The sequence below is a fragment of the Vombatus ursinus genome, unplaced genomic scaffold, assembly GCF_900497805.2.
Source record: "Vombatus ursinus unplaced genomic scaffold, bare-nosed wombat genome assembly UNPS02014810.1, whole genome shotgun sequence".
Lineage (NCBI taxonomy): Eukaryota > Metazoa > Chordata > Mammalia > Diprotodontia > Vombatidae > Vombatus > Vombatus ursinus.
In genome coordinates this window covers 91,631-105,241 of record NW_020954588.1, presented here as the reverse complement: position 1 = coordinate 105,241, position 13,611 = coordinate 91,631, and the positions used below count along the sequence as shown (strand labels likewise).

Here is a 13,611-nt window from a genome sequence, read left to right as displayed (position 1 = left end):
GAGAGAGAGAGAGAGAGAGAGAGAGAGAGAGAGAAGGAGAGAGGGAGAGAGAGAGAGAGAGGTCTGTTGCAGGCAGGAGAAGGCGTGACCTGAATGGAGAATGCCAGCCAACTCCCCAGACACACACAGGGCTCTCAGAACAAAGATAAGACAGAGAGTGGAGCCCAGGAGAGCCAGCCCCAGAACTGACACTAGGAAAGAGATCCTGCCAAAATAAGGTGTGGGGTGGAATTCAAAGAGCAGCCAAGGCAGAAACATGAGGTGAGTACCAGGGGTCCCCAGAACTACTAGGCGAGGGGGATGGCAGTCCCCTCTCCTCTCAGGGACAAGATCTCGGAGTGGCCAGGGCTGCCTGGAGGGGCCCCTCCGACCAGTCCCGTTCCGGATCTGCAGCAAGTCTTTCTCTCACCGTGCTCAGCAGGCTGGCTGGTCTCTCCCCATGCATTGGGCTGTCTGGTCTGTCCTTCTGGTTCTTGCTGGAATGGCCAGTGTGTCTGGAGCTCGCCCTGCTACTTGGAAAGATGCAGCTTTCCACTGGACACTTTTTCTGGGCTCCCACCTGGAAGCCCCAAACTCTTATAACACCCCTCCCACACACACACACCCAAAACCACATACACCCCCTCCAGCTAACCCTGGGTACTATCTTGAGGAGAAGGTGCCTTCTTTTTTATCAGTTGGGATCTTTGCTGCGCTTCCTCCTCTGAAGTAAGCAGGCATTTGGCTCTCTTGATACGGTTGGGGGTGGGGGGGAGCAAGTGGAGGGGGCTGCTTGTTGCTCTGTGTGTGCATGTGTGTGTGTGTGTGTGTTGGGTGTTTATTTGTTTGGAACAGAAAAGAAGACCATTTTCCCACTGCCAGGTTCTTGTGGTTTCCCAAGTCTTCAGAAGTTTGCCAGTTAAACCTCAATTTGGAAAAATAAAACCTGTCACCATGGTACATACAGTGCCCTATAAGTCACTGCCTGGGCAACTGGAATCAGCCAAATGCAGCAAGCACCTTTTAAATGGAGGATGCCCAGAGCAGGGAGAGAGTCCTGGGACCCACAAGAAAGAGCAGAAATCTCCAGGCTGGTTCCCTGACCTTGGACTAAACCTAACGGCTCTGGAGCGCTCTCCCCCAAGGTAGACCAGAGCACTCCCACTTAGGGGCGCTCCTAATAAGTCACACGTCTCATAACTCAAGCACCCTCAGTATTTTTCTAACAGTTTTGGATGCTGTTTTAACAACCACCCCTAAAAAAATTCCACAGAAATGCAGCAAATCCCCGAACATTCTCGTCCCCTCCTCCTTCCCCAACTGATTTTCCTTTCATTTCAGAGAGGCTTTAGAGGACAGTGGACTTGGAGATAGAATGACCTTGGACTTGCTTGGTTCCAGTCCCATCCTGGGCACTAACTGTGGGTTTCCGGGCAAATCACTGCTCTCTGCTTCAGGTCCTTATTATAAAATGATGATCAAAGGTTCAGAGCCAAAAGGAACCTCAGTGGTTGCCTAGTTCATTCCTATCATTTTATAGATGAAGGAACTGAGACCCAGCAAAGCAACTTGTTCAATGACACAGTTAGGACCACAGATTTATATCTGGAAGGGACCTGGCACAACTCCACATTACAGAGAAGGAAACTGAGGCACAGAGAGCAGAAATGACTGACCCAAAGTCACAATGACAAAGTCTGGATTTGAACTCTGGTTCTAGTTAAATGTTCTTTGCAGACCTCCTACTTCCCTGATAATGGCTGTGGCAACTCTCTCACAGGGTTATGGGGGTTCCAGTGATATAATCTGTGCAGAGGACTTTACAATCTTAAATCAGTGGGACCTATTACTCACGAAGTGAGTCTATGGGGACAGAGAGCCAAGCTCAAAGCCAGGAAGACCAAGGTTCAAATCCCACCTTGGACACATGCAGGCTAGGTGTCCCTGGGTAGCTTCTGTATGTAACTTCTCAATGCTCACCTAGACGTCTCTCTTAATACTGTAAATTGTAGAGAAGTCACCAACCTGCAGTGGTAGGAAGAATTTCTTCACCAAAAGTTCCCCATCCCGATGAATTGACAAGTCTGTTTCAAATACGTGGTATATAATATTATTAATTTCTACTGTGCTTGGGTCAATCGGCTCCTCATTCACTGTGGAGAAGTTAGGCACAGAGCGCAATTAGGGTTAGGGTTAGACAGAGATTCATCAGCATTTCACATTTCTAGAGTACTTTTTGGCATTTGAACTTCCCAGTGACAACTCCCTCTACCAATGCAGGTCAGCACTTGTTTTCAGCTTAAAGTCACGGAGGTCGGTTCAGTTGAAGCCCTTTTAGGTTTACAACATGCTTTCCTCACCACAGTTTACAGATGGGGAAACCAAGGCTCAAAGCCTCAGACCCAAGAGCTCAAGCTAGAAGGAGGCTCAGGGTCCGCTGGGTCCAGCCCCTCCAGTTCATAGTTGAGGAAACTGAAGCCCAGAGAGTAAGCTCAGAGGTGAAGCCAGGTTCCCCCTATCCTCTCACTTTTCACTTTTTGATGCTGCTGGGCATTCTCTCTCACAGTCCCCTAGGCATGGATGCTCTATCTCCTCAGCTCTGACTATTGACTTTCCTGGTTTCTGCTAGGTCCCAAGTAAAACTCCACCTTCTACAGGAAATCTTCCCTAATGCTATTAATTCCAGTGCTTCCTTCTGTTAATTTTTTCCTATTCATCTTGTCTATAGCTTGTCTTTTGTATATTTATTTGCATGTGGTCTCCCCCAATTAGATTGTAAGCTCCTTGAGTATAGGGACTGGCTTTTGCTTCTTTTTGTATCTTTTGCTTAGCACAATGACTGGCTCATAGTAGGTGCTTGATAAATGTTTATTGATTGGTTGGTTTCCTCTGAGTTACCCTGGTTGGGCAAGCAGCTGTGACAGAGGCAGGATCTGAACCCAAATCTCTCCTGACTCTAGGTCCGGAAGTCCTTCTCCAAGCTCCAGAATGCCTCACTGGGAAGCAGCAACCTTTCAGCTCAGGATACTAAGGATAGAAGAGAATAATGTCCCTTAGGTTAATTAGCTTTCTAGGTTTGATGCCATTGGAATCACAAAAGGGAGCCATAAATCTGTCCCTCTGGCCTTTTCTACAGGATGAATCTGTTTTTTGTATGTAAAAGTAAACAAAATCTAAGAACCTCAAAGACAGGAACTGTTTTTGGTTTTGTTTTTTGTCTTTGTATCCCGGAAGACTAGCAATGCGCCTTGTATATAGTGGGTGCTTAATAAGTGCTTGTTGAATTGATCTTGACTGGATTGTAATGAATTCTGGTCTATTCAAAGTCAAAACAAAATCAAATGAAAAGTGAAATGCTCCTAGCCAAAGGTCTATCCACAAGCCAATGGATTAGATGGCAGAGCACTGGCACTCCTATTTTGTCCATCTTCCTTTTTTGCAAAGTCACATACCTGATCCTGCCCATGGGGAGACAAGAATGACCCTGGTTACTTTCATTTATATGGCGCTTCTGTAATCACATGTCATCCCATCTGAATCCTCCAAACAGCCCTGCGAAGCCCACAGAAAGGGTATGGCAGCTCTGGCTTACTGGTTTCTACACAGAGCAGGTTACCTGCATGGTAATGCAGCAGCTCGGTGGCACAGTGAATAGAGTACTGACCTGAGGCTCAGGAAGTGTGAGTTCAAATCCTGTCTCAGATATTTGCTAACTGTGTGACCCTGGGAAAACTCAACCATGGCTTGCCTCAGTTTCCCTATCTGTAAAATAGGAGTAATAATAATACATACCCTGAAGAGTTGTTGTATGGAAAAAAAATGAGATAATATGTGTAAAGTGCCTTGCAAACCTTCAAGTGCTACAAAAATGCTAGTTATTATTATCAATTGTATTGGGCAAGTCACTTAAGTGTTCTGAGCCTCATTCCTCATCAGCAAAACAGGTCTAGGGTTAAGCATGACCTAGGGAATCAAAGGCTGACCTTGGAGTCATTAAGACCTGGGTTTGAGCCCCATCTCTGACACTCACTGGCTAGGTGACCTTAGGCAAGTCACATTCTCTCTGGGCTGTGGGTCGACCTCTGAGACTGTAAGTTGGAGAGCTGCAGTGGTAGAGGACCTTTCCACACCAGGAGTTTCCCATCCAGAGGAACTCACTGGTCTGGACAGTTTTTCTTTTTTAAATGGGAATTATAGAAGCACTAGCTTCTACCTGAGGCTTTGCCAGGTCTCTGCCATTGCTGTCCCTTCTCCTCCAAGGTTATCTTGTATCTACTTTGTATGGGTAGTGTCTATGTCTATGGAGAAGCACATATTATCTCCCCCTGTTAGAATGGAAGCTCCTTGAGGGCAGGTACTGTTTCATTGTTGTCTTTGTAACCCCACCACCCAGGACACTTACTGGCACACAGTAGGCATTTAATAAATGTTGACTAATAGATTACTCACAATATTATCATATAAAAAAAATCAAAGGGCTGTTATTAGCTGCATTTTGTAAGTAAGGAAATTGAGATTAAATGACTGAGTGAAAGTGATATAAATTTTAAAATAGTGAGTATAAGAATGAAGCCCAGAGTTTTCTAGTCCCCCCCCCCTTTCTTTTGCTAATGGCTGATCTTCCCTTCCTTGGGAATAAGGGGAAGAGGGATTTTCAACCTAACCTCACCTCCCCAATTTCTCACTACCACAGAGCCTCACCTTCTCTTCTGATGGAAGGAGATCATTTCCTGGGTGTCTGGACCATGACCCTTATATTCCTCTCCAAAGACTCTGGGCGGGTTTTCTCTTTTGCTAATAGAGAACAACTGCTAGAGACTGGAGAGACAATGTCTTGACCAATGAGCTAAGATATTTGAGGACAGGGAGAAGGCTGGTGGTGAATTATTTACAATCCTCAGTCTGTAACTTAAAGCAATTTTCAAAGTGTGCACCATGGCTTGTCCTATGTATGAGGGGACATTGACTTAGAACCTTTAAAATCATTACGAGGATGTAGAGCTGAGGGGGTGGGAGGGGCAGACACAGAGTGTCATGTAAATCAGTATCTTCCCAATCACTCCACCAAATGGGCTGGGGAAATCAAAGTCCTGTGACATGGCTTGGAAAAAGAGCAATGGAGAAAGTGGACCTTTCACCCTTGTGCAATCTGGGGCATACTACTGAAGGCAATATTGGTCCTTGAGCCAAACAAGAATGTAGGACAGATAATGAGGAAGAAGATGATGTTGAAGACTCATCCATAAAGGTGTTCCCCATTATGAGTCATCAGAGGCAATGTGGTACAATGGGTAGTACTCTGGCCTTAAAGTCATGAAGACCTGGGTTCAAATTCCACCTCTGACACTTACTGATTGTGTGATCCTGGGCAAGTCACTTAAAATCTCTGTCTCATTATTTGTAAAATGTAGTACCTCAGGTTGTTGGGAGTCTCAAATGAGATACTGTACACAAAGTACTTTACAAACTTGAAAAGGCTATATATTGTCATCAGAGGGTCCAAACACTGAGTTTTTCTAGGTGTTGTAGGGGATGAAGGAGCAGCACCAGAATGTTGCTTATGATATGAGCAAGAGGCTGGAGCACTGTCCTTAAAGATTCTGGACACAGCCAGATGTGCTTGGACATGTAACTTTCTTCCTCTGTTCCTCCAGGATCCTCTCTCAAAGATGTGCTCTAGATTGTTGATATTCTATGATCCTATTAGAGACTGTGGTTCTAGAGCTGGAAGGCACCTCGAGTCCAACTAATCTAGCCCCCTCATTTTACAGAGCAGGGTCACACAGGTAAGTAAGAACAGGAAAGATTTGGATCAAAGCCATTGCCCTTTCTAACGTATCATGTTACCTCTCTTGGAGACTGATTTGTTGGTTAAATGCCTCCTTTTTCATCTTCTCCCCAAAAACTCAATTCCAAAAATATTTGTTAAGAACTTACTAAATGCAATGCACCATGCTAGCACTGGGGATACAAATGCAAAAAGCATAATTCCCCATCTTCAAGGAGCTTCCATTCTCCTGAGAGATACAATATGAATGCAGATAAATATAATGCAAAGTAATAAAAAGCAATTTAATTTTTAAAATTTTTAAATCTTTAGAACTTTTCATTTTTTGGCCAAAAACAGACACTGATTAAGGCAATTCAACTATAGTCTTTCTTTTTTTAACATTTATTTTTTAAATTTTGAGTTCCAAATTCTTTCTCTTCCTCCCACTCCTCCTCCACACATGGAGAAGGCAAGCAATATGATATCCATTATACATGTTAAGTCACGCAAAACATATTTCCATATTAACCATGTTGCAAGAAAAAAAAGAAAGTTAAAAAATATGCTTCAAGCTGCACTCAGAGTTCATCAGCTCTCTCCCACTGGAGGTGGGTAGCATTTTTCCTCATGAGTCCTTCGCAGTGATCAGAGTAGCCCGGGCTTTCACGGTTAATCGTGATTACAATGTTGCTGTTACTGTGTATGGTGCTTTCCTAGTTCTGCTCACTTTACTTTGCAACAGCTCCCACAAATCTGCCCTGGTTCTTCTAAAAGCATCCTGCTCATCATTTCTTATAGAACAACAGAATTCCATCACAATCATATACCACAACTTGTTCAGCCATTCCCCAATGGATGGGCATCCCCTCAATTTCTAATTCTTTGCTATCACAAAAAAGAGCTACTATAAATATCTTTGTAGATATGGTTCCTTTTCCCTTTTCTTTGATCTCTTTGGAATACAGACCTAGTAGTAGCAATGTTGGGTCAAAGGGTACGCACAGTTTTATCACCCTTCAGGTCTAGTTCCACAATATTCTCCAGAATGGTAGGACTAGTTCACAACTCCACCAAGACTGCATTAGTGTACCTGTTTTTTCCACAACCCCTCCAGCATTTGTCATTTTCCTTTTCTTTCATGTTAGCCAATATGATAGGTGTGAGGTGGTACTTCAGGGTTGTTTTCATCTGAATTTCTCTAATTAATAGTGATCTAGAGCATTTTTTCATATGACTATAGATAGCTTTGATTTCTTCTGAGAACTGCCTGTACAAATCCTTTGGCCATTTATCAATCGTCGTTGTCCAGTCATTTTTCAGTCATGTCAAAACCCCCATTTGGGGTTTTCTTGGCAAAGATACTGGAGTGGTTTGCCATTTCCTTCTCCAGCTCATTTTACAGATGAGGAAACTAAGGCAAACAGAGTTAAGTGACTTGCCCAGGGTCACACAGCTAGTAAGTGTCTGAGGCCTCATTTGAGCTTAGGAAGAGGAGTCCTTCTGACTCCAAGCCCAATATTCTATCCACTATGCAACCTCAATGCCATTGGGGAAAAAAAAACAATTTAAGATGGATAAAGCTGTTGGAGGGAAGGAAACATCAAGAAAGGTCTAATAGAAGAAATAGCATCTGAATCGTGTTTTGATGAAAGCCAGAGACTCTGAGGAAAGAAAGGAGGAAGAATTGCCCTCCAGACATGTACAACAGTCTTTTCAGAGGCACAGAAGAGGAAAGGTCAAAATGGTGGCCATTTGATGGACACTCAGAAGTGTGTACCCTGTATTCACATTTTCAGTCAAGAGCTGAGCTAGAAATGGAAACCGGGGCCCCTTTCCCTCAGCCCTTGGACTGGTGGGCATGCCAGAGCACAGCTCTTAAATCGATATCCTGCAGGCTGACGAGCCTTTCTTGTGGGGATCTCACAAAGTCACACCTTCAGAACTGGGTGGGCCAAACCAAACTCAAACAATCCCTTCTAGAGTGCCCCCTGCAGTGGGTCATCCAGCCTTTGTGGGAAAACCTTCAGGTCTTGTTATCAGCCAGGACCCACCCAACTCAGCCCATCCCACTTGTGGGATGTCCTAGTTAGGAACAAGTTTTTCCCTGATATCCAACTGAAATCTGGCTTTTTGCAGCTTCTCCTCAGTGCTCCTAGAGCTCCCTTCTGGGCCTTAGGACTTAGCTGATACCTCTTCCTTATGATAGCCTTTCAAATACTTGAAGATATTGGCACATCCCTTCTAAGAAGCAACCTGCTACCCCCCCCCCCACACACACACACACACATACCCTTCCCCCGGGCCAGGATTTACTCAGCACAATCCAATGGTTCGGGCTCATGATCAGCCAACATTTAGCAAAATGAGGCTTGTTTCACAACATCATGGAAATGTACTTCAGCAAGGATCCTGCCTTGCTTCAGGCAGAAGTGGCTCTCCACATCTCTGATTTTTCCATGGTGGCTCTCCTGGTCAGAAAGATGTGCCAAGTCTTCCTATGCTGGGTCACCAACATATTTTATTCTGAGTCACCAGGAAACTTCATCAGTGACTCAAGTCTTAATTCCCCGGACAAATTAAGAAAGCACTTTAAGGAAAAACTAGCCTAGTTCTTGTGGAGTGGATGTTGCGCCTACCACGCCCTTACACACTCACATATGCAGACTCCGGGAAGTATCACAACTCAAAAAAGTCTTGAGTTCCTTTGAGTCATCCTATTTTCAAAGTACCACGAAACTAATCAGGCCCCAAACCCAGACAAGACCAATAGAAACATCTCTAGGATGGGTAGAGAAAACCAGCATGGCAGGATAGGACCATGAGAGGAGAGCAGAACTGAGTGTCAGAGCCTTGGGCTTAAGTCCAAGCCCACCACTGCCCAAGTCACCCGACATCTCACAGCCTCATCACGCTCAACTGGGGACTATAATACTGATTCTTCCAACATCATTGGCTGTTTTATTTTTAACTTTGGTTTTTTGTACCTGTGACTTCTTCATAGAAGGTAGTCCCAGTGAGGAATCTCCTCTCGATGCAGGTCAGCCCCGGCTCTACAGCCTGTAGCTTTAGAAAATCGCCGAGAGCACTGAAAGAGTAAGCAGCCACCCTATCCCAGTATTTGAACTCAAGTCTTCCTGATTCTAAGGCTGGCCACACCATGTTGCCTCTTGGCTTCATAGGGTTTAGATAAAAGCGTATCACAAATCACTGATATGAGTTTTTACTATTATTTTCTGGAGTGAGATCAATAATGACACCAAAAACAAAACCTCCCTCTAGCCACCCCCTGAACGTCAAGCCGAAAGTTCCGTCTGTTTTTATCAGTTCTTCCAGGCACAGGTGTCCTTGGAAAGCTGCCTGACCCTCTGCTGTCCCCTCCCTGTCTTTCAGGGCCTTCCTGCTCTCCTGCTCCTTCTACGTGTGCCTGTTGAGAGCATCTGCCAACATCGTGGAACTGAACGACATGTTCGGGGAGATCCAGTCCCCCAATTTCCCTGATTCCTATCCCAGTGACTCTGGAGTAACCTGGAACATCACAGTGCCAGAGGGATTTAGGATCAAGCTGTACTTCATGCACTTTGACCTGGAATCCTCCTACCTCTGTGAATATGACTACGTGAAGGTGAGATGCCACCCTGCCTGCCTGCCTATCACAGACCAAGACTTAACCAAAGTTGGGGGTGGGGTGAAGAAGCCTTCTTTCTTCTGTGACCTCCTCTGGCATTTCAGTTTCCCCATCCACCTCCATCCCCCTCCTCTCAAGGCCTTCATTTTACTCCCGTTTTTCTAAGGACCCCTTACCTAGGTCTGCTGCCCATAAGCAGTGACTGAACTAGGCATCTTTTCCCTCGTCCTCTAGAATATCCTGTTAGTCATGAGCAGGTGATACATTTATTCATATTCCCATGCTAATGACCAATATGACCTTCATCATAAAGTCAAGTCACAGATTTAGAGTATTTGGCACCCTGGGGAGAAACTTCCCAGCAACACCTACTGCCTTCTATTACCTTAACAAGGGTAGTCTTTTTATGCAGGCCACCTCTGGATGTGTGACAGAAAATTACTACAGAGAAGGGAGTTCCACGGCCTAAAACTTAAGTTTAGTCAGGTTGTTATTACCTGGACCAACAAGTGTTGATCATTTGATCATTATAAACAGAGAGAGAGAGAGACAGAGAGAGAAGAGAAGAGAGAGAAACAGAAAGCAACTGAGATAGAGATACACATTCAGAAAGACAGGGGAGAGAGAGACAGAGTGTGAGAGAGAGAAGAGAGAGAAACAAAGCAACAGAGATAGAGACAGACATTCAGAAAGAGAGAGAGAGACAAAATGTGAGAGACAGAGAGAGAAGAGAAGAGAGAGAAACAGAAAGCAACTGAGATAGAGATACACATTCAGAAAGACAGGGGAGAGAGAGACAGAGTGTGAGAGAGAGAAGAGAGAGAAACAGAAAGCAACAGAGATAGAGACAGACATTCAGAAAGAGAGAGAGAGAGAGACAAAATGTGAGAGACAGAGAGAGAAGAGAAGAGAGAGAAACAGAAAGCAACTGAGCTAGAGAGAGATAGACATTCAGAAAGAGAGAGAGAGAGCAAGAGAGAGAGAGAAAGAGACAGAGAGAGAGACAGAGTGTGAGAGACAGAGAGACAAGAGAGAGAAACAGAAAGCAACAGAGATAGAGACAGACATTCAGAAAGAGAGAGAGAGAGACAAAATGTGAGAGACAGAGAAGAGAAGAGAAGAGAGAGAAACAGAAAGCAACTGAGCTAGAGAGAGATAGACATTCAGAAAGAGAGAGAGAGAGAGCAAGAGAGAGAGAGACAAAGGAAAGAAAAAGGAAAGAGAGGAGAGAGTCCCTCTATCCATATAAAGCCCTCTACACATTTCATGTTCTTCAAGATTCCCAATATTCAATCATTCATTTCTTCATGTATTGAGCCCCTCTTATGACCAAAGTACTGTGCTAGGACACAGAAGTAGATAAGATGTGAGTGGAGCCTTCAAGGACTCAAGGAATACAATAAAGCAAACAAAACACTACCTGTAATGTCTGGCAGATGAATACTGAGTCTAGTGGGGGTTTTGAAAAGGGACAAATCAGGGGAGGCTTTATGAAGGAGGTGGCATTCAATCTGGACCTCAAATACCAGGGGAAAGATGCCAGTCAGTTGCTAGGTGTTGTGGCACATTGAATAGCAAGGCAGCCTTCACCTTGGTTGGAACCCAATAAATTATTTAGTCATAAATACTGTGTTTGGAACTTGGGCAATATTTTCCCATATAAACAATGGCAGTTACCCTGCCAGTTTAGCTCACAAAAGCATTTAAGGCCATAATGTATAGCTGGACTTTTCACTAATGTCCTTTTTTGATTGTGGTAGTACGGAAATGGGAATAGATAAAGACCATACCCATTGAGACCAAGGTCTGGCAGGTCCTATCAAGGTGTAAAGGGGAAAGGAAATAAGCATTTATTAAGCACCTACTATGTGCCAGGCACTGTTCTAAGTGCTTCACAAATATTATCTCAGATCCTCATAACAACCCTGTGAGGAAAGCACTGGTATGAACCTCATTTTACAGACTACGAAACTGGTGCAAACAGACATTAAATGACTTGTCAAGTCACACAGCCAGAATGTGTCTGAGGCTGGATTTGAACTCACCTCTTCTAAACTCCAGGCCCAGTGCTCTATCTACTGAACCACCTAAATGCCCAGCTAAAAAGACTTAAAAGGACGGCCCAAAGGTTTCTGTTGCCTAAGGACAGGGCAACTGAAGTGTCTTGGCACCCATCCATCTCCTCTTCTGTCCCCCTCTCCCACCTACCCTGCTCAGCAATGTAATCCATGCTCCCTTCAAACCTCCCTTGCAAAACTCCCATTTGCTCAGTTGGTGGGTCTCTCATCAAGAATCAGAGGGAAAGCAAACAGACCAAAATATTTACACAATAAATGGATAACTAACTGTGTATTTACCCTCCCAGGGGTACCAGGGGTATTTGCCTTTTTGAAAGATAATATTGCTTAAACCAAATGAATTGGAGGAGAGAGAGAAAAAGAGAGAGAGAGACAGAGAGAGACAGAGCTAGAGACAGAGACAGAGAGAAAGAATTTGAATTTTTTAGGTAGAAAATCCACTACCTTCCTGCCACAGAGTCAACCCTCAAACCCACTCCCAAGACATTCTAGGTTGTTTTGACTTTTTTAGTCTCTTTCTGTCTGAATCTTTGGACTTTTTAAGGATGAGGGGCTGACTAGAGGATCTCTCCCAACTCTATTTCATTCAACCAATGGCAAAAGATAGAGCCAGAGGTCCTACAGGGTGTGTGGATCTTTCTAGGTTCTGGACCACCTGACTAAAACACAAACCTACTTTCAGTGAGCTTATGATGGAATCCCAGCACTTTGTTGGCAGAAAGGTGCCAGTGTATTTCCCAGCTCCTATTTCTGGGTGAGAATGAAGACCAACCCAACCATGAGGGCTTGTAGGAAAATACTGATGATTAACCAGTGAGTTTTCCAGTGAGGGCCAGGCAAACAAAATTCTGGGAAGCAAGTTGTGCTCACTCCAATGGACTTTGAACCAGATTATTGAATCCCAAGCTGAGGGGAAAACTACAAACATGATGAATTTCATTCCTTTGAATTCAGACACAATTAGGTTGCAAAAACCTCAACCACACAGATCCATCCCTATTGTATTATTTAAGTTTTCTTCAAAGGAAACCTTGTTTTGATTTGGTATCATCTGCTTTTAGGCTCCCCAACATCATGAAGGAAGGCATCAAGAGACAAAGGAAAAGAGGAATGGGAGAGGGAGAGAGAGAGAGAGAGAGAGAGAGAGAGAGAGAGAGAGAGAGAGAGAATTTATTAAGCATTTACTCTGCTTCTGGCACTGTGCTAAATCCTGGAAATACAAACAGAAGCACCCAAGTATAAGCCTTTACTTTTATTCCTATGAAATTGCATCTTATTAGATTGAACTTACTAGATCAAAGAGGTAAATTTAAACTTAAGGTCAGGAACACCTTCCTAACAATTAGACCAATCCAAAAGTGAGTGGGCCACCTCAGGAGGACAGGCAGAGATTGGTGACCACTTGACAAGTCTTTAATGCTAGAGAATTATGCATCACTGTGATTTGTTCCCCCCTCCCAACCCCCATCCAATAGCCTTTGGGATTGATGTACTACTTCCTTCCTCCTCCTGATGTTATCGTGTATTTAGCCTGTTTTATACATTGAATCTCCCCAGTGGAATTAGAGGCAGGGAATGTTTACCTTTTGATTTTGTGTTCCTAGCCTTAGCACGAGACCTGAGGTTTATCACCAAGTTTTAAGACAAATTTCTGGGATTTGGGCTATGCTTATTCTGATGGGCTTTGAACTGGACGATTAAATCCCTTGTCTCATCCCCATCCCATCGAATTCAGTAAACACTATGTGAAAAGGACCTCATTTAAGAGAAGAGATATTTAGTCTGTTTCTAAAGCTTTCTTAAAAGGATGCCTTCTCATCATCATGTTGTATAACTCCAACATGATGAGTGAGCCTGAAGTCCAGAGGATTGTCAATTACTCTCTCGTGGTTGACAGTTTCTTCCTTGTTAACTCTACCAAGCTTGTGACCATATGTAAACCTTCATATGTAACGGAGTTCCCCCAGTAAGAGGTCTTCAAGCAAAGGCTGGGTGGCCATTTGAAGGTACTATACAGGGGATTTGGTGGGGAGAGTATTCAGGTACAGACCATATGCCCTTTGAGATTTCTTCCTACTTGGAAACTCTGATACGGTACTGTTCAGTGTAAGGCATTATGAAAAAAAATTGTCTGCCCGGTGCTAACAAACCATTCGTTC

The 13,611-nt window shown here is 44.0% G+C and overlaps 1 protein-coding gene across 5 annotated transcripts in view; it reads left to right on the top strand.

Annotated features, from left to right (window-relative positions):
* Positions 1-48: 48 nt before the first annotated feature.
* Positions 49-13,611, top strand: part of LOC114053188 (mannan-binding lectin serine protease 1-like) — a 97,704-nt gene continuing 84,141 nt past the window's right edge. For all 5 annotated transcript variants that reach the window (XM_027876078.1, XM_027876077.1, XM_027876079.1 and 2 more), the window contains exons 1-2: positions 49-261; positions 9,140-9,371. In XM_027876078.1, coding sequence (XP_027731879.1) covers positions 257-261; positions 9,140-9,371 — 237 coding nt within the window. In that variant the 5' untranslated portion in view covers positions 49-256. The remainder of the gene's footprint in view (positions 262-9,139; positions 9,372-13,611) is intronic.